Source organism: Pinus tabuliformis, chromosome 7, assembly GCF_031772625.1.
Source record: "Pinus tabuliformis cultivar Carrire ecotype Pingquan chromosome 7, CPIR1, whole genome shotgun sequence".
Taxonomy (NCBI): Eukaryota; Viridiplantae; Streptophyta; class Pinopsida; order Pinales; family Pinaceae; genus Pinus; species Pinus tabuliformis.
In genome coordinates this window covers 1417103195-1417123742 of record NC_142293.1, presented here as the reverse complement: position 1 = coordinate 1417123742, position 20548 = coordinate 1417103195, and the positions used below count along the sequence as shown (strand labels likewise).

At 36.2% G+C, this 20548-nt stretch overlaps 1 protein-coding gene and 2 pseudogenes across 1 annotated transcript; 2 read left to right on the top strand and 1 right to left on the bottom strand.

Annotated features, from left to right (window-relative positions):
* Positions 1-5539: 5539 nt before the first annotated feature.
* On the bottom strand, positions 5540-6832 carry LOC149252968 (nematode resistance protein-like HSPRO2 pseudogene; annotated as a pseudogene).
* Positions 6833-15846: 9014 nt separating this feature from the next.
* Positions 15847-16497, top strand: LOC149252967 (F-box/kelch-repeat protein At3g61590-like). The gene has a single exon (XM_089454322.1). The coding sequence runs from the start codon at positions 15847-15849 to the stop codon at positions 16495-16497; it is 651 nt and encodes a 216-aa protein (XP_089310448.1).
* A 1266-nt stretch (positions 16498-17763) lies between these two features.
* LOC149252966 (malate dehydrogenase 1, cytoplasmic-like) lies at positions 17764-19895 on the top strand (annotated as a pseudogene).
* The last annotated feature ends 653 nt before the right edge of the window (positions 19896-20548 follow it).

The window sequence follows — 20548 nt, the reverse complement described above, 5'->3', positions numbered from 1 at the left end:
CTCATGATAGCAAAGATAAGATAGGTGGAGGAGCGGAAAGGAAGTTAGTCAATAAGAAAAGGAGGCAGAGGAGAAAGTTTAAAGCGAGAAGGTGGCAAGACAAAAGAAACAGGAGAGGGGCATGCAGGAGAACGAAGAAGGGTGACAAAGCGTCGACGAGCATAGTTCAAGGGCGGGGAAGGACCAGGAACCTGCAACAGAAAGAAGGAAGTTAGGAAAATCTGAGGCGAAAAGGGATAATGGCTGAGGGAAGGAGCATGGGTGCAGGGAGATGGACGCGAAGTAAGGCTGAGGGAGGCATTCAGAAACGAGAGGAACGCGAGGAGAAAGGCAAAGGCATTGCGGAGGAGGAGACAGAGAAAGAAATTCTGTCAATCCATGACGATTCGGAGGATGAGGTCGACATTCGTGACTTTGAGCCAGAGAAAGAAGTACCTGGATATGAAGATTATGGCAAGGGCGGAAGGTCGGGTAGGACTCAGACGAGGAAAAGAGGCCGAGAGGTTGAGGAGGGGTACCAGATTGAGGAAGAAGGAGAGGATTACGAAAGAAGAGTAGGGAGAAGAGGACGGCGAGGCAGGGGAGGACAGAGGAGAAGGGGAGGAGCAGGAGAAAGAGGCGGGCGAGGAAGAAGAAGCGGAGGAGGGATGGCAGAAGCAGGGGAGGCCAGCGGAACAAGGAAAGGTAGAAAAAGGGAGGAGGGAGATAGGAAGGAGAGTGCAGGCTGCTGAAAGGGCATACTGCCATAACACAAACCCAAAAATTCGAAGGATAATTGAACACCTGGAAGAAGAGTCAATGCAGGCTCAGTCGGAGTCGGAAATGGAGGACTGGGAGTATCTTCTCCCGGACCCGAGTAATACGAGGGGACGAATGACCCTATATAAACAATCTCTGCACGTATATTGGGTGATGAAGAGACTCCTTGCCAAAGCCATGGAACAAGTAGCCATGGAAATGGCAGAACTATCCCAGGGGATACCAAACCTGAAAAAGGAGCTGAGGAATATTCAGATTACCTTGCTCATGCAGGACAAGAAGATGGACGAAATTCAGCAGCAGTTACAAGCAGGAGGATCGGGAATCAAGCAGGAAAAGGAGCAACAGGCAGGAACAATGAACCAGTAAGAGAAGGCTTGATGTAAAGAGGTTTTTATGCAAAATCTCCCTCTAGTTACAGTCAGCTTTTTGTAGGTTGCTGTTTTTATTTTAATATGCAGACAAAAAACAGTTTAAATAGATATAGGATCGCAGTTTATAAAGCTTGGAAAGATAGACTGAGGATATACTATTTTTGGCTTGCTATTAAAAACTTCAGGTGGTCAAGAAACCCGGTTTCCCTTAGGGGCGGGTTGAGATCACCACAGTTTTGTATTGATCTCAATTTATGATAATAGAAAAAAGGGACTCTCCTCAGCTTACAAAAAAAAAAAATTTAAAAAAATAATAAGTAAATGGAAATATTAGTTATATGATTTAATAAAAGATGTAATTTATAAAATATGATATCAGAGAAATCTAATTAAAAAGCAGACTTATATTCTATTATATTTTATTTAATTATGAAACTTTACATACAGAAAAACGAGTATTTATTACAGAGTTTTTTTTGACATTGTATTCTAAATGGTTCTTATGTTATGCTCTTAAATCTAACTCTTAGATGCTCTACTCTACCACGAGACAATACAATGCTAGAAAGATGGAACCCCCTCTTTCTAGTGACCTGGTGTTTAACATAGTTTGATAATGATTTCAGATTAGGGTTTTCGCATGTCCCAACAGTTCGTTAGTGTTAAATACATATAAATATTTAAACCCATAAAAGAAAAAAAAAGTAAGTGAATATCAAAATCATATAATTTAATACAAGATATAACTCAGGGGATATCATATAAAAGAAAACCTAATTAGAAGGTGAGGCTTATACTCTACTCTTTTTTATTTAATTATGGAAATACAAATACAAAGAAAGGGGCATTTACGATTGAGTTGCCTATGACATTGTTGTCTATATGGTTGTTGCAAATTATCTTTCTCCTTTGTTTTGATCTCAAATGCCACTCCTAGATGTTGTGCTCAACTATGTTTTAATACAATCCTAAAAAGATGGAACCCCTTCTCTTCCTAGTGACGTAGTATTTAACATAGCTTGGAAACTATTTAAGGTTTAGGGTTTTCACATTTTTCAAGCCACTATTAGTGTTATGGTTTTGGACCTTTTAGGATCTTCTTGAATGTCCACACGTGACTAACTCCACATATCTAAGTAATGGTGTTGATGCAGCGTCCACTTGGTACCACCGTATGAACTAGTTAGCTAAACTTGTGGGAGGCATAGCTTCTGCATATGAAATTTGATTAAGGTGATTTTCACATTGTTTGAATGCTAGAATTGGTGTGTAAAACGACATCAAGAGGCAGAGAGCTACGCTCACAAAGCTTTCACTCACTTCATATCCCAAAATAACTTTAGAGGGTTTTAAATTCTAAATCTCAAAATTAAGACATATCATAAAATATGTCACAAAAGATAATACCTCCAATTATTCTACCCAAAAAATATCAAAATAATTAACAAGTTATCCAATAATTCATTTTAAATCAGTTAAAAAACATGTTTCATTTCAATTTTTATTTGTAGAATTTATTTTAATGTATATTCAGGTGAAACAAGAATTGGAATGTTTTGTGTAGCATTGTCTTGTTATTCTTAATATGAAAAAGTAAAGTATTTATGTATTTTTAAAATGGAATTTGTGTCACTTTTGTGGTGAGGAGAGGAATGTGTATAAAAAGAAATTACATACATAAAGCAAAATGAAAAATAAAGTGTTACTTTCCCTTTAAGTTAAGCTATGTGATCAATCAAAGAAGGAAAATATTTTAGATTGTTTTGCGTATGATAAAAGGTCCTATGAAGACCTATTCGTCCTTTCCACTCTATAAGTAACTGGGCCTTGGGGAGATATCTTTTGTGACGGGTACTGGGGCTACGTCCCGAAAGAACTGGTGACGCTTCCAGTAGCCAAAAAATGACGGATATTGGGGCTACGTCCCGAAAGAACTTGTGACGCTTCCATCAGCCAAAAAATGACGAGTACTGGGGCTACGTCCCGAAAGAAATGGTGACGCTTCCAGCAACGAAAAGAATCAACCAAGGTATTGAATGAGGCTTTAGTGCTTCCCACACCTCCACCTATAGGGAAAGATGCCCTAAAATTTGGCCAATAGAATACCTTCGTCTCACGAAGGCAGTTGAGTCTTTAGCTTCTTGGTAATCGGTTATCAGTACCAAGCACTATACAGGTTGGGTAGCCCCATATAGGACCGCACGCACTGAGCCTAAGCCGAACCCCCTCTGAGTCGGGTCTCTGTGCTGCCTGGGTTGTCTTTTCCGTGGACTAATTGAAGGATTTGAAGCACCCTAAAAGACAACTTCTATGTTTCAAAATGTAACATGACCATGGCGGCTTGTTGGATGCCTACCCCCAACAGTCCTAACCTAACCTATAAATTATTTTGTGGCCCATGTGGGGAAATTTAGTTTGTTCAAGTTATGATTGCTTTTGTCTTCCTTCACTTATGGTGTGAAAAATTAAGCTTAAATAAACTAAGTACAAAAGGTTTTTACACTTGATTCCCTTTGTTCAAAGTTTAGAGTAGCTTAGTGTGTGTAGTGAAATGTGTCTGTAAGTGACAGAGTGAACATACAAAGTTTGTAGTCATGTGGATATTCGATGATCCTTTTCAAATTCGTCTACTTACACTAAATTATGTTTGTTCCTTACCTGCAAATAAAATAATGTGTGGTTGATGGGCCACTTACTTCCTTCCTATTACACTATGTGAGCCTAAAAAGGGAGATGAAAAACTGAGTGCTTTGAGAAATATTTCAGATGCAAGCCAAGGATCGTCTAAAATACGCAAGGGAAGCAAGGGCTACTCCCTTTCTTTAATAACACCAGTTCCTAGTCCCAATGCTAATGAAGTAAAGATGCTTTGGTTAGTAAAAAATATGAGTGAATTATGGGCCACTTACTCCTTTGCTAATTAAACTATTTGACTTGGGTAAAATAGCAAAACAAATTGAAAAAATATATGGATTATGGCCACTTACTTTTCCCCTTATTAAGCTATGTGTGAAATGTAAAAATTTTAAAGTAAAGGCTAAGTAATTGCCCTACTAATATTGATTATTAAAACAATCTGAACTATATGGAAAACAATTGCAGAGGTGAAGGCAATTCACTAAAGGTTGCCAGTCACCCACGAAAGAAAAATTACAATGATTGTTTTTGTTCTTTGTAAACTGTGGGGTTAGGCTCTGCACAAGCGAGCGAACCGTGTGTCAATCTGCAAGAAAATGATAAGTGTTAAGCCAAATTATAGATATTAAGAGTGAGAATGATTATAAGCAATATGCATTATCAATGTTCTAAATTTAAACTTACATGATTAAAGAACAACGTATTTTATAAATGATACTATACTAGAAATAATTTGACTAAAATTTACAATCTCACTAAAACAAATTAGTATTGAAGAACTAAAGGAAAAATTTATACCTTTACCATAAATTCAGTTAAATTAAATGACATCCTAAGCAATAACACAAGGCCATGTGCAAGAAAATTAAAGTAGAGTATAAAGAAGTATCAGAGTACTTTGTAAAATAAATGTAGAGATAAAAAACTATACTAATTATATGTTATTAGTCAATCCGAAATGCATTATCTAATATTTTTTCTCAAAATTTTGGAAATGAGTGGATATTTATGGTAGGAATGTAGCTTGAATATGATATAGATTTAATACATTAAATTTTTTATGATATATTCCATTAAATAAATTCAATAATCTAAAATTATAATTATCTCAATTTCACACGGTGAATTAAAAAATCTTAAAAAACAAAAAATCTGATAAAATATATAAAAAAAAAAATAATGCATCAAAAAAATTATGATGCATTCCATTAAATAAACTTAACAAATTAAAATTATAATTATCTCAGTTTCACACACTGAATTAAAAAATCTTAAAAAAAAATAAAAAAATAACAGCATTAAACTACATTTCATGTTAAAATTTATAATGAATTATATAAATATCATTAAACTCATCATAAAATTTAGGTAAAGAATTAAAAAATTAAAAAAAGAAACAACTCGTAAAATTTAATAATTTTAATAATTACCTTTTTAATTTTTGACAATCTTTTACACTATTTAACGAAGGAGGAATTGCACACTATGAATCCTTAGTATCCTATCCATGTTGGAGAGGGAAAAAAAAAAAATTTCCAAATTTCTAGCACTGTTCTATTGATTGGTCCTACTGATGGTGATGAACAAAAATGAGTCTAATCCTATATCCAATATAATTCTATGTATAGTACTCAAAACTATTAATGTAAGTCTATGTATGAATTTGGGGTAATACTTTGAAAAACTGAACGCATTGTTCTTTGTCTTCTAAACTTCACTTGATTTGTCTGTAGATCTTCCAGTGTACCATCCACCATAGTTGTAGACTTCTAGTGCCAATAGTAACCCAAAAATGTCTTTGCACCATCCACACTAGGGAAATAAGGTGGTTCAAAATATATCTGACGCAGGGCATCACAAGCACCTAGATATGATGGACCCTTCATTTCAATGCTACCCATGGCTGTTACTACCAGCTGCTGATATGAGAAGAAAAACCTTTTCACCACGGCTTCTATTGCCTGGAAGGCCAACAAAACATGTATTGTTGCAACATGATAAGCACCTGAAGTGTTATGTGAGCGAAGCCCATGTGAATGAAACAAATGCATAAGTGCCTCCTGGAGCCTTGGTCCACCCTTTGGATCAACCTCAACACCCATGACTTTGGGCACCAGATGCCTTAGTTCCTTGCGTGCATTTGTAAGGTCTCTAAGGGGGGCAGGCCGAAGGCAATATGCGCCTGCAAGCGTACTAGTGCTGCTAATTGCCAACTGGTGTTTAAGGCAAAGGAAATCATCTGGGTCCATCACTAGAAGCAAATTCACAATTTCTGTGAGCATGTTCCACATCCTTTCAACCATCCAACAGTCTATGGATGCTCCTACAAAATCCCCAGAGTCTATTATTTCATATACTCTGTGCAACAATTGTTGGCCTACAAATACCCAGGCCTCAAAGATCTGGAGGACATTGCAAAGTTTGGCATCTTCTAGATTATGGAACTGTTTATGTTGTTTTAAAGAGTGCAAATATCTTGGCTTGTAGATTCTATCATATTCAAGAAGAGGCTTACCTGACATATTTGGTTCCCCCAGACCTAAAGTGAAGGGAATCCTCTGCATATGGCCTTCAATGGCAAGCCATATTCTAGAAACCATAGCTTCAGCGCTTTTCCATGTACCCAAACGAGGAAGTAAGCTCTCTTCACTTGTTCTACTAACCACAAGTAAAGCACCAGGTCTCTGCCATACCTCATGGAAAACTTTCCATGAGCGAACACCACTACTTACTAACAACTGAAGAGTGGGAACCTGCTTGTCATTTTCACAAATCATTGAAATCAACTCAATCTGGGAACTAATTAAGGATTCAAGCCTTCTCTTCCATTCCTCTTTGTCAATGTAAGTCCTTGTGTCACAGAGGACAGACAAAACAAACTGAAAAGTAATCTCGAATGACTGTAAGGCAGCCTTTACCAACCCCTCTCTAGACCAACCAGGCCATTCCTTGAATTTCCACATGGCACTGAGCTCGGGGAGATGCACATACTGCTCGTAACCCGCACACTCCATGGGGGAGGGCTCTATGGATTCTTCAACAAAGACAAAATAGGATGTCATTTTTTACAGGACATATTTTTTCCCTGCAAACATAACCAGGAGAGCAAAGACACTAATGCTCTCCATATACCATAATCTAAAAAGAACGTCATAATAATAGAATAAACACTAAAATCCATTTTAAACACTAAAATTTTGAAAACTGGAATAGAATAAAATGTTCTTAAATCCTTGATATATTTAAAAAGTTATATATAATATGTTTTTTTTTTTTTTCTCCGTAAAACTGATCTATTTATATTACAAAAAAGTCAAAAATGTTACAAAAATTACAGCTAGGCCAAAGCCCTGTTTCTTCAACGAAGATCATATACATTACTTCCATGCTGAGAGGAGCGACACATAACAAACTGAGACCGACACGTAACATGCTGTGACCGACATGAAGAGTTCCAGAGATGACACGGTGGATGATGGACAACATGGTGAACATGATGGACGACGCGTGGACTGAAACTATGGCGATATGGACAGAGATTACCGTCCTGAGCTAGATGACAGAAATGCAAAGAACTGAAAATGAAAAGGTCAGAGGAATTCATCCCTTGCTTCCCAGACTTGGCGAGTGCAGCGCTAATCTTCATCCGTGGAATGCGGCTCATCAGAAGCAGGTCCCTTGAGATTTTCCGCAGCTCCCTTGCCCTTGTCTGAGCTTCGTTGCACAGGCTCCCTACCCGGACTCGAGCTTCTGCGAACAGGTTCGCTGGGGCCAGCTTCATCCTTCTGGACCGGGCGCGTGAAATCCACAGTGGGAGTCTCCATATCGACCCGCGGAACTGTCACCGTGTCCATGCGCCCCCGAACACTGCTGCAATGCTCCACAGTAACAGACACTATGAGAGTATTGTTAGCAAAGGCACAGGGAATTCTGTAGCGAATGGCCGGATGTTCCGCATGGCCACACTCCGGCATACCCCAACAATTGCCTCTGGCATTACGGCCTGGAGGCCTGTTTTGCTCAGAGGTGATTTCAAGTGAAGACAAAGGAGAGATTTCAGGCCTCTGGGAGCCTGAGCGCCCTCGAGACATGCCTCTGCGACTGCACATCCTAAGTCTCTCCCTCGGCATATGGCTATGGCCTGCCTCTCCAGCAATACCTCCAGAATCCCAAGCAATTACCCACTCCTCTGGATTGTCAGAATCCCAAGCAATTACCCACTCGACTGGTTTGTGATTCATCTGAGCGGTAAGGATGGCCTCCTTAATAACCGCCTTGCTCCTCGTATGTTGCAGCGCATTGAATGGCGCCTGCAACTCCCTGTACATTCCTCCAACGCTCCTCTGCTCCAGACGAGACAGCCAAACGACATTCCCATCCCCCCGAGACATTGCGAAAATACCAATTGCATCGCCTTCCGGCGAATTTAAGGTTCGAGCAGTTTGGCATGGCGTGGCTTGTCCGGGCTGCCAGAGGCCCATGTAACAAGCCACATGCCTCTTAACTGCCTCAACACGCGGCATAGGCGGTGATGTCACCCGCATCCGGGATATATATAATATGTTACTGGACAAAAAACATATGTATTTGTTGCAACTCAACTTTTTATGTAGATGATAAAAACTCAACACATAAATAATGAAAAGAGTTAAATAATGTCAACACATAAATATATATTTTTCCAGTTAACAAAGTGAATAGATATAAGCTAAATATACGGTGGTTGGTCTGTTGGCACTTAAATTCTGAGCACATTACTATTGCACATCTGGCGAGGACAAAGTCTGTAAGTGCTTTCATCAACTGATTTTAGTCTGAATATCTAAAGTGTTAATATTTAATGTAAATAATGTCAACTCTCATTTCTTTACTTCTCCATTTCTTCCTATGACATCAGATCCTTCTGTTGTTTCCATGTGTACCTCATTTCCTTATTTCTCCATTTATACTTATTATATCAAATTTATCTACTGTTTCCATTGTGCATATATACTCACAGTGTTAATAACTAAACAGATTCCTTAACAACAATATTCCACATTTATTAGACTATGCAATTGTTTTGTGATTTTTTACTATGGTTTTCCATTTCTCCATCCAAATAGATGACACTAGTTTCAGCTACCAATTCCACTGCGTATAATATATCTACAGTATTCATAATTCATTTGTATAATATAAAATTGAATGAAATGAGGACAGATGATTTGCTTTAAGATTTTGCGGATATAGGAAACATGAATACTTATTAATCACAAGTTTTAATTGAAAATTTTTACGATCCTAAAGCAGATTTTTGAGAAAAACAAGTCATCAGGAGAAAAATTTGAATCGTAACAAAATTATAATTATATTCAGAAATTTAAATCTTTTTTTATCAGGTTGGAAAAAATAAATTAATAAAAATATTTGAGCGAGGAAAAACTTCTATCTATTTAGAATCTCTGTACATTAGACATTAGCTAAGCATATTTATGTATATTATATATATTTTAGATTTTGAGAATAAATTTCACTATGAGGAGACGGGTCAACTGAATTTTTAAATGAAAGTTTCAAATATTCCAGAAATCTACAATTACATTCAAAAATACTCCAAAAATCCAGAATACTTCGCGAAGCACGGGGTTCTTCATGGCACCGCATTCGTGAGGAGTCAAATAAAATTTACCGAACTGTGGGTCCAGTTGCGATCTAAATTTGGCCATATATTACTGCTCTAGAATAAATTTGCTATCTTTTACGGGACAGTTTGGCGGAGTGAGCAAATCGAGCTGTAATCTCTGAATCTTTAAAATATATTTAAATCTTTAAATCAATTGAAACGTGTTTTGGAATCTGTGCTAAATCAATTACAGATCATTTTTTTCAGAATTATGGCTTTACTAGGAAATTTTCAAAATATATCTAATCAACAATAAGGACTTTTACTTCATCAAAATCAGTGGCATGCAAAATCAAATCACGTCGAGGACAATCATCTTCCATGTTTTGTAAATCTGTAAACAAAATTTTCAAGAGAAAGGCATAATGTAAATGCTACGTCTATGGTGGGTCCTTGTTGCCTTCAGAGATGTCACAATCGATTCCCATGACAGTATTCAGGTTATTATAAACCTGACTCATACTTGGGATCAGCTATCACATAGTGGTAAGCAACGACTAAAACAAAGATGAAAATACCCAAAAAATTTGCAAAAAATCCAAGGTCCTAATCGTCAATCAACTTATGTGTGCAGAGTAGCTACTCCGATGGAAATTTTGAGGCAAATAGATGTTAAAATTCACCAAGAATTCGCAGGCTTCAGATGTATCCAGCTTGAAATGGCTAGAGGTACAAAGATATATGCCAATTACAGATCATTAACCAGGGAAGAGTTCATAAAAAGGATGCACACTAACCTTGCCAAAAGCAATTTTCGATCACCAATGGCCAGCTGCATATAGTTTCAAACTTTCGGTAAAAGCTCCTCTGTTATTGAACCTCTCCTCTGTTCTCCGCGGAGTGCTATCTCCCTCTCTGTTTGCCGGAGTACAGAAGGTGAATTGTCTTGCAGTTTGAATTGTCGGGACTTTGAATGGCCTGGAGGAGGTTGGTGTGGTTCGTAAATGCCGTAAATGTGCCGGAGGTTGGTAAATGTGCTCATCAATACGCCAGAGGGAGGCCAAAGTGGCTGCGGGCAGGGTCGCCGTCGAGGGGCAGGAGCACGGCAACCGGAGAGGGATGGATGCGCTGGATGGATGCCATGATGCATGGTCAAGGATGAAAGGGCGCCATGACGTCAACCACGCCGTCTGTCGCTGTCAGAGGGGGTACCTCCATAGCATTAACTTTGCTATGGAGGTGGAAATAGGAACTGCTGCGAAATTGAAGGCATCGCATGCCATTGACCATTAACCCTTGCCATGCAGTTGAATAAAGAAGGGTACTTTCATGGAAACCCTAGTCTATGTATTGGACTCTGAATCATAAATTTCCAACACCATTAAATTCCCAGTTCGTTCTTTAACATTAATTTGACTGAGCAAGACAGTGCAACACCTCTGAGTAGCATCGAAGGTCATTGCATTGAAGGCCCAATATGGAGTTGTCTCTGGGTTCTAGTAGCAGGATTGCATAGGGAAAAATTCAATCTGTCTTCGAATTTCTCACAGAGACAGATGCTCTGGCGTGCATCCACAATGATTAGGCCATTTGGACAAGGGGATTTTTGAATGTTTATATCCGAGCCACCATCGTGCCCTAATTGTTGACCCAGGTCTCCTGATGTCTGGAACCCCAACCCAAGAGGGTTGAATGAGAAATGCAGGGATGGAATTCACTGAAAAATTCGGATGGATTCTTGGCAGGGAATCGCCAGGAGGTAACAGATTTTCCCATCGCTTGCAGACAATACTCATTCTGCCAAAATCCCGAACAGGGAGCCTTGCTAAAATCGACCACAATGTTTAAGACTGCATATCAAAAGAGCTGTTCTGGAAGGACAATTCTGGCCTGTAATGATAAGTAAAAACAATAGCATATCACACAGTTTTTTTGTCGATGATATACTGATTCTGGGTATGTTTTTCCGTTTCACTTGGTTATATCTTTTCAACATACTAAAGAAATTTACTATGGCCACTGGACTACAGATTAATGATCGAAAATCCATAATCTATCATGGGAAGTGTGACAGAAGAACTATTGAATTCATCTCATGATTATTTAACATCAAAACCTCTCCTATTCAGGAGGGAATGAAGTATCTCGGATTTCATTTAAAGCCTGCATGTTACTCACGAGAAGATTGGCAATGGATCATTGACCGTTTTTATAAAAGAATTTCTAGATGGGAGTGCAAATGTCTCTCGATGGGAGGGAGAGCAACACTCACCCAAGCAGTTCTAACACAATCAATTGTTTATTGGGCCCACCTGTTCTATATACCAGCCAGCATTATCAAGGATCTAAACCGGTTAATATCTAATTTCATCTGGGGAGGTTCATATGAAAAGAAGAAATATCATCTCGCCAAAACAATTGGGAGGATGGGGCATTATGGACCTATGAAAATTTGGAACTGCTTTATTATGTAAATCCCTATGGAGAGGATTATTTGGGGAAGGATCCTGGAGCAAGACCATAAGAAAAAAGTACCTGGCAAAAAAAAAATTTGAGTTCTGGTACAGGAAAGGTACCATTGGCAACATACAGGGATCGGTGGTCTGGAAAAGCTTTCAGAAAATTCAATTTTTTTTTATACAACATCTCACATGGAATTTTCAGAATGGCAACAGAATTTTAATTGTTGTAGATCCTATCCTGGGAGCTGGGGAGGGATGCTCTATTCCCCAAGAAATCAAAAATTTTCTACACAACACAGGCATCTTTGTATGGGGACAAGTTATTGAGGGCTGGCAAGGTTCTATTCCGATCTAGAAAGAAGCAAACAGAATTGGCTTACACGGCCAAGAGGCAGTTCAATGGGATAAGATCATGGCTAACATTAAGAGTATAGGTATTTGCCGTACAAAAGCCCGCGATTATCTTACCTGGAAAGGAAAGATGTCCTCGAACAATATAAGCATGGCTGATACCTATTTTTCCTTAACTAATATGATACCTTCTCAAACAGACCGGCAATTCCCCTCAGTTCTATGGAAAACAGGAATTCCAAGTAAAATTACAATTTTCTCTTGGCTGGTTTTTCACAACAAAAATCTCAGCTGGGAGAACCTACAGAAGAGGCAATGGCATGGGCCAGGCATATGCTCTATCTGCAAAGCTGAAGACGAAAACAATGACCACATTTTCTTACACTGCAAGCTTACCACACAGGTATGGAAACAATTATCAAAATTCTTTGGTTTCTGCTTTATCATGCATTCCTCCATTAAGGACTCACTGGAATGGTGGAGTACTCAGAAGCCCTCTTGGAGACCCATTCCTCTCCTCTGTTTATGGACAATTTGGAAATGGAGGAATACATTTTTGTTCCAAAATAGAAGAGAGGAGTTTCAGCAAATTGCCTACAAAATCATTGCAAATTACAATGCTTTTTTGCCACAACCTAAACAGTCTTGCAGAAACCCCAGTAGGAATTGTCAAACATTGCTAGAATTTCCAATGGCCTTTTTTGATGGTGCGGCACAAAAAGGTACATGTGCCTGTGGTTTTTTGATATCCATAAATGATCATCTAAAATATAGTCTTTACTGTAATGGAACCAATAACAGAGCAGAAGCTATGGCTCTTTGGGGTCTACTATGGTTCAACCATTTTCTAGATATACCGGTTCTACATATACATGGAGATTCCAAAATTATAATTGATCATGTTTTAGGAAGGTGTCTATAAACAATCCTCTTCTTTCAGGATGGATGAAGAGAATCGAGACCTTCTGGCAATTTCAAAATGGATACTCTATTCAGCACATAGACAGGTCCCAAAATATGCAAGCAGACAACTTATCTAAAAAAGGCTTACTCCAAGTTCTTGGCAAATGGCGACAACTTATCAAAAAAAGGCTTACTCCAAGATCTTGGCAAATGGCATATGGACATCTACTGGGGAAACTGCATTTACAATATTGAGGACTTCTTCCCCCCTGGTACTTAGTTTTTCATATCAATTTTACTGTGCGTTGGTTTTTTTTTCCTGTTGATGATTTTTTCTGGCCTGGCCACTGGGCAAATTCAGTGTCCTCTGCGAGGTGGGATTCCCTCCTTCGTAGATGGTGTTTTTATTCTCAACAGGTTTTTTTTTCTCCAGTGCACCACTGTGGGCTGTCTGCTTCTTGCCTGGCTCACACAGCCACTTATAAGTCCTTTTCTCTTTAGAAGGACCCCATTTATGCTCTGTTTTTTTCAAGGGGTTTTGTGAAATGTGACCCCTCTCATGCAGCATATGTTTCTGCTATGCTTTTATGTACGACATTTTTCAAGGGGTTTTGTGAAATGTGACCGCTCTCATGCAGCATATGTTTCTGCTATGCTTTTATGTACGACATTTGCTTCGACTGGAACAAGCTCAATGTATTTTTATCATATGTTTATAATATATATTATGCTTTTTTTGTACTGAAAAAAAATTGTCATGCAACTCATACCAAATATAAATTTTAGCAATTATTACATGCACAACTCTACTGGAAGCTTACAAATCCACCTTCTAATTATTGATAATTAACATAAAAATTTCAAAGCACTATTTCAAAACATAGGTACATCTAACCTAATTGATACGAGTATTTCTATAAAAATATGAAAAATATATAAAATATAAATACTAAATATAAATTTAACTATGTAAATATATAAATCAAAATAATGATCCATATTCATAGTTCCATTAACTTTATACTTAAAATTATTTCATAAACTTGCAAAAATTTAATACTGGCAATAAACTCTTTGTCTCTTTATAGTGATCTTGGAGCATTTGTTTCTTCCTTTTTTTAATCATAGAAATAATATTTTGAAGAACCACAATTAGATTCTTATTTACTTAAAGTATGATAGATCTCATTGATCTTAGTGGAGGTTAATCATCATCTTCATTAATTATCTATTTAAAAATTTAAATCTAAAAATATTAAACACATAAAAATGCTAGAAAATATTATATAACTATATATATTAAACAAAGTCTTTCGGTAGAAATCATATGAGAGAATTTTTTGCAACGTTTTTCGAACCAACAAGTGTGGTTCATCATCAGTATATAACCATATATATTATCAATTTTTTGATAAAATTAAAAGAAAGAATATTTGTATACATAAAGATATGAAATTGATACAAGTATAAATAGTATTATTAAAAACTAGCATATGTCTATTTCAACTTAAAATTTATTGAGTATAAAAAAATCAAATTTACATATTAAGATTTTTTTTTATTATTTTTAATTATTAATAAATTTGAAATTAAAATAAATTTATATGATTATTATAATATAATAACTTATATTTATATTATATTATATAAATTTATAATTAACGTACAAACTAATTAAATGTATAACCATAAACAATTATATATAATATAGTATATAACCATACATAATTTTATATAATATAGTATAATTATATGTAGAGTTAAATGAAATATATATATATATATATATATATATATATATATATATATATATATATATATATATATATATATATACTAGTGAGTGAGCAAATGTAATGTAAATGTGTAATTTTACCATGGAGTTAACATGCAGTTGGTATATATAAAAGTTTGAATTTTTAGTACAGATATATAAAAGTGAAATTTCTAAAAGAGACATGCATTATATGAAAGAAAGGAAGAAAATAATTTTAACGTCTACAAGGCTAAAGATAGTTAATGGGACAGATTGTTTCTTTATTTGGTTGATGTATTTGGCCCTTTACCTGTAAAGCCTCGCAATAAATACTCACAGCTTCTAGACAAAGCCCTCCCTAAATAAATTATCCCAAGCTAGCTTCTAGAATATCAAGCCTAGCATTCTAAAATGAAATACTTTTCTGTTTTTACTTTTCCGGAAAAACAAAAAATACATTTAAAAAATTTCTACTTTTCCCAAATATTTAAAAAAGTTACTACTTTTCTGCGTTGATCCCAATAGATAGAATCTCATGCATTATTTTGTTTTGTGTAAGTTTGGTAGTATTTTTTTTATATTAATTATATATAATTAATAGGTACGTAACAAAAAAAAAATATGTTTGGTGGTCTTAAGTTCCAACTTAGTTGAGGAAATTTTGTTTCAGTTATTTAGTTTTAACTTTTAAGTGAAGTTTTAGTTTGATTTAGTTTTTTATACAGCAATAAAACAAACTTACTTATTTTTATTTAAATCTTACTTATTTTTATTTAAATCCAAATTAACAAACTTACTTATTTTTATTTAAATCCAAATTTGTTAATGAAACTATGGTATTTATCTTTCACCTATATTTTTCCACGCCTTCTCTTATATATACCTCGTTTCTTCTGAGGAATGGAAGTGTTTGTGAAGCTCAGGAGGTGCAGGAACAATTCAAGGTCCTCTGTTTTTGATTTATTATAAATCTTTGCGCCTCCTACGGACAATCAACAGATGGAAACAGAAACAAATTTTTGGGAAGGCTTACCGGACGATTTGTTGGGTTCGATTTTAGCTAGGCTTCCTGTTCGGGATGTTGCCAGAATGAGGATTGTCTGCAAGCGATGGAAAAATCTGTTACCTCCTGGCGATGCCCTGCAAAGAATCGATCCAAATTTTTCAGTGAATTCCAACCCTGGATTTCTCATTCAACTCTATTGGGATCGCCAATATCAGGAGACGTGGATCATAGAATTAGGACACGGTGGTGGTTCGGATATAAACATGTACAAATCCCCTTGTCCAAGTGGCCGAGTCGTTCTGAATGCATGCCAGAGCATCTGCCTCTGTCACACAGAGAATGACAGATTGAATCTTTCTGTATGCAATCCTGCTACCAGAACCTGGAGACAACTCCCTCGCCCTGCCAGTTTTAAGCGATACTGGGATTTCACTGCGATGACATTCGACGCTAGGCTAAGGCGTTGCACTGTCTTGTTCGGTCAAAATAATCTTGATGAACAAAGTGGGAATTTAATGGGGTTGCAAATTTATGATTCAGAGTCCAATGCATGGAGTAAGGTTTCCGTCAAAGCACCCCTCTTCATTCAACCTCGTGGGAAGGGTAGCTATTCCAATGGAAAGTTTTATTGGAGAACCGTATGATATGGCAGCTATATCATGGTGGCAGTCGATATTGCAGAGAGTAGTTGGACAGAAATTACACTGCCAGAGGGCTGCAGAAGTATCTGCGCATTCGGGCCAGCATTTCTTTATATGAGTAGCTCCAATGGTCGGGTGGTGTTAATACTTCAGGGAGAGAAAGGTGGGAGTATCCGCATGTGGACGTTAAATGATGTTCGAGACGCTGCAGAATGGCATGAACTGCATGATATATGCATCCCAGAATGCCATAAGAATTATTTGGTGGCAATAAACAGCGAGTGGATAATGATGGTTGACAGCGCAAGGGAAGTATATTTGTGCAACTTAGAGCGAAAATCGACCCAAAAAATTTCATTTCCAGGGCGGCTTCGCAGGCACCCGAGATTCTCTCAATGGTTTTATTCAGCCTTCGAATCCAACAACGTTTGGTGGCCTTAGGCTGTACACAATTATTATTATACAATTAGATTAATTTATATTGGCTCATAGTCTTACTCTTTCCTATCATCTATGTGAAAGAGTCCACTCAAAATGTGAGATTACAAATTTTTTTGTACAATTAGATATCTATATGAGCTAGATATTTATATGGGCTCATAGGGTTGCTCCAGAATTTTGCTCCAAAAATTATAAAATATTAAGAAGGCAATTTTAAATTTATAGAGTTTAGGTAAGTTTGTGATAAAGTCAATAATTACTTTGTTAAGAATTATTTTTTGGAAAAGACAATTTTAAATTTATAGATTTTAAGTAAGTTTGTGATAAAGTCAATAATTACTCTGTTAAGAATTAATTTTTGGAAAAAACCGTTTTAAATTTATAGATTTTAGATAAGTTTGTGATAAAGTCAATAATTACTCTGTTAAGAAATTTTTTTGGGAAAGAGAGAGAATTTTGATGGGTGGAAAATCCATTGAAAATATTGAGCTACAAAACTTTTACACTGGAATATGCGAATCCTATAATAATATCCAATTTATTTATGTACCGTGAAACTTGAGAATTGGATGTTCTATAAGGCTAAAACTCTACAATATAAATGATTTTAAGACTATTTTAAATCTGTAAATCTTTGGCAAATCTGTAATAAACTAGTCTGTTGCAATTTGCTGCTGTTGAAAGTAATGCTTTGATGATCCTCATTTCCATTTTTCATTGATCCGGTAGATGAAATTGCCTTCTGCCAATGTCATCTTCTTTCCTCGTATGTTTTCGAGGCATGACTCTGATAACATGATCTATTATGCAGGAAAAATCAATTAGCCTATGGTTGCTAGAGGCATAATGCTCGTCCCGGACCAGTCTGTTATATTGCAGATGCTTGATATTCCTCCAGCAGTAGAGGCTCTGAATGGGGTGAAAATGGAGTTGATAGATGTTTCTTTCCCTGTTTTGAAAGGTTTTAATTATTTTTTAGATATTCTACATAAATTTGAGGAATCTTTTGCTATTTGCATAAACAGTGAGAGTACAGATGAGAGTGGCTCTTTGGCCCCTTCATTGTTGTATTAAACCATCTATCGTGTTTTTTGGCCCCTTTATTGTTGTATTAAACCATCTAGCGTGCATGATTAAATCACCCTTAATAAAAACTAACCAAGTTTGAAAATAGGTATTGTTGCCACCATGGATCCTGTTGAAGCATGTAGTGGTGTGAACATAGTTATGACGGTTGGCGAATTGCCCATGGAGGGTATGGAAAGGAAGGACGTTATGTCTAAAAATGTATCTATCTACAAGTCACAGGCCCCAGAATTAGAGCAACATGCTGCTCCAAATTGCAAGGTGAATTTAGTCTTTTATTATTTAAGCAAAGGAGAATTCTTATTTTCCTTGTAAAATTTATCAGGAATAGATAGAGCTTCATCAAATATCCCTTATTTTGTGTGTTTACAGTGCCCCTCTGCAGCGAAGCATATCAATGTTTTAAAGTTTTTTTATGTGATTAATATTCCCTCTGCAGCGAAGCATATCAATGTTTTAAAGTTTTTTTATGTGATTAATACTGTATGAATGTGTACTGTCAAATATTTTTCCTAGGCCTTATTTCCATTTCCCCTTTATGGGGTAATATCAAGCGACACAATGAAAAGTATAATTTGTAAGTTTTTCTCGCTAGTTATAGTCTTGATAGAAATTAGTTTAGGATATTGAATTTCTGTTGGTATGGTCTTGGTGGTTGCTAACCCAGTAAATACTAATGCAATGATTTTCAAAGAGTTTGCTCCATCTATTCCGGAGATGAATATAACATCCTTGACAAGACTCAATCACAATAGTGCTCTTGGACATATTTCAGATTTCAGAGAAACCAGTGCGAGAGCTTGTTGGAGATGATGTCTGATAATTATTATCATTACAAGTTACAAATATTGTGTAATTTATCAATTTTTTTTTTTAAGAATCTTTAAGAATCACTGTCGCACTTTGCAGTCACTATAATTGACATTAATAAAATTATTATCATTTTTCTTTTATGTGGTCCTGGAGGCAATGATGGATAACATACCTTTGACAGAGAGAACGTGTATATGTTGGTATATTTAAGGAAGGTTGGATAGGGAATTTATCCCCACTATACATCAACGTGGTTCAGCGATTATCAAGGCACACAATTTGTTTAGTGCACTATCTGCTACTGGTTCTGCATATAATCATATCTATGATTGGGTGCTTGGTACACCTAAGTTAACACTATATAAATAAGATTATTTCACATTGAGCTATTGTTTGGGCTTGTGTCACAAATGGCTTACCTTCATGGTTATATTTGCACAAGATCCTACTTATTTTGTTATCCACGCATATGGTAGTTGATAATTTATTACATGATACATAGGCTTTCATGGATGTATATTCTCATGGATTTTATGTTCCACCTGGCATTATATTCTCATACCATGTTACTTTTGAAAATGGGAATTGGTCCATTGTACATTGTTTGGGCTCCTGTCACAAATGGTTTACATGGTTATATTTGCACAAGATCCTAGTTATTTTTTTATCTAAGCAGATGGTATTATTACATGATACATAGGTTTCAAGGATTTTATGATTTTGCCACTTGGCGTTATATTCTCATACCATTTTACTTTTGAAAATGGGAATTGGTCCATTTTACAAAGTAAGATCCTTTTTACCAGAAATTAGCAAGATTTACCTCTGGAGTTTGTTTGAGAATTGTCTGCAGGTGGGATAAAGTAAAGAAGGTTAAATAAGGTTACTTGCAAAAAGAATGTTTGATATATGTGTTATTTTTGATATATTGTGCATTCTTTTCATTTTGAAGAGGTTTTGTTCTTTTTGCCCCCATCAACGAGTTCTCAAGGGAAAAGTTGGATGCCACTGCAAATGAGCTTGTTGGGGAAAATGATTTGGCTTATTCTTGCCTAAATTGATTTATCCTTTTCAAATGCATATGTTGAGGAAGTTGATTTGAAGAAGTGCTATTAGTGAGATATACAAAAGGTATATATAAATCTATAATCGCCAAATTTTTATGGCTTGAAGCATGACTTAAGAGAGATTACTACTCTCTAAATTTAAGTTGGGCTAGAAAAACTATTTTGATGTAAGCAAATCACACTAGTGGACTGATTTTTCAACTATCTAAGCAGGTGTATGAAAAATAAAATCATTAATTCTCCGATATTTCCAAAAAAAACATGCATTTGAGCTTTTGCAGATTTTTTGTCATGTCAGACCAGAGTTTAGAGGCATACACAATACCCAATTTTATAAAAAGTGACACATTGGACAAAAACTTGCATTAGAGCTTTAGCAGATTTTCTGTCATATCAGATTAGAGCCATACGCTATACCCAGTTTTATAAAAATTATTTTTTCTTATGGGACTGAACTTCTTTGACATAAAAATTATTTTTTCTTATGGGACTGAACTTCTTTGACATTTGTTACAAGATGTCAAAGGTGAAGAACTATTCGAGTTTCCAAAAATTGTCTCAGGTTTTGCTGAGATGTTTTAAATATGCAAATTTTAAATTTTGAAGTAGGTCAAAGCAAGTTTTTGACAATGTTTTGGTGCGACCGG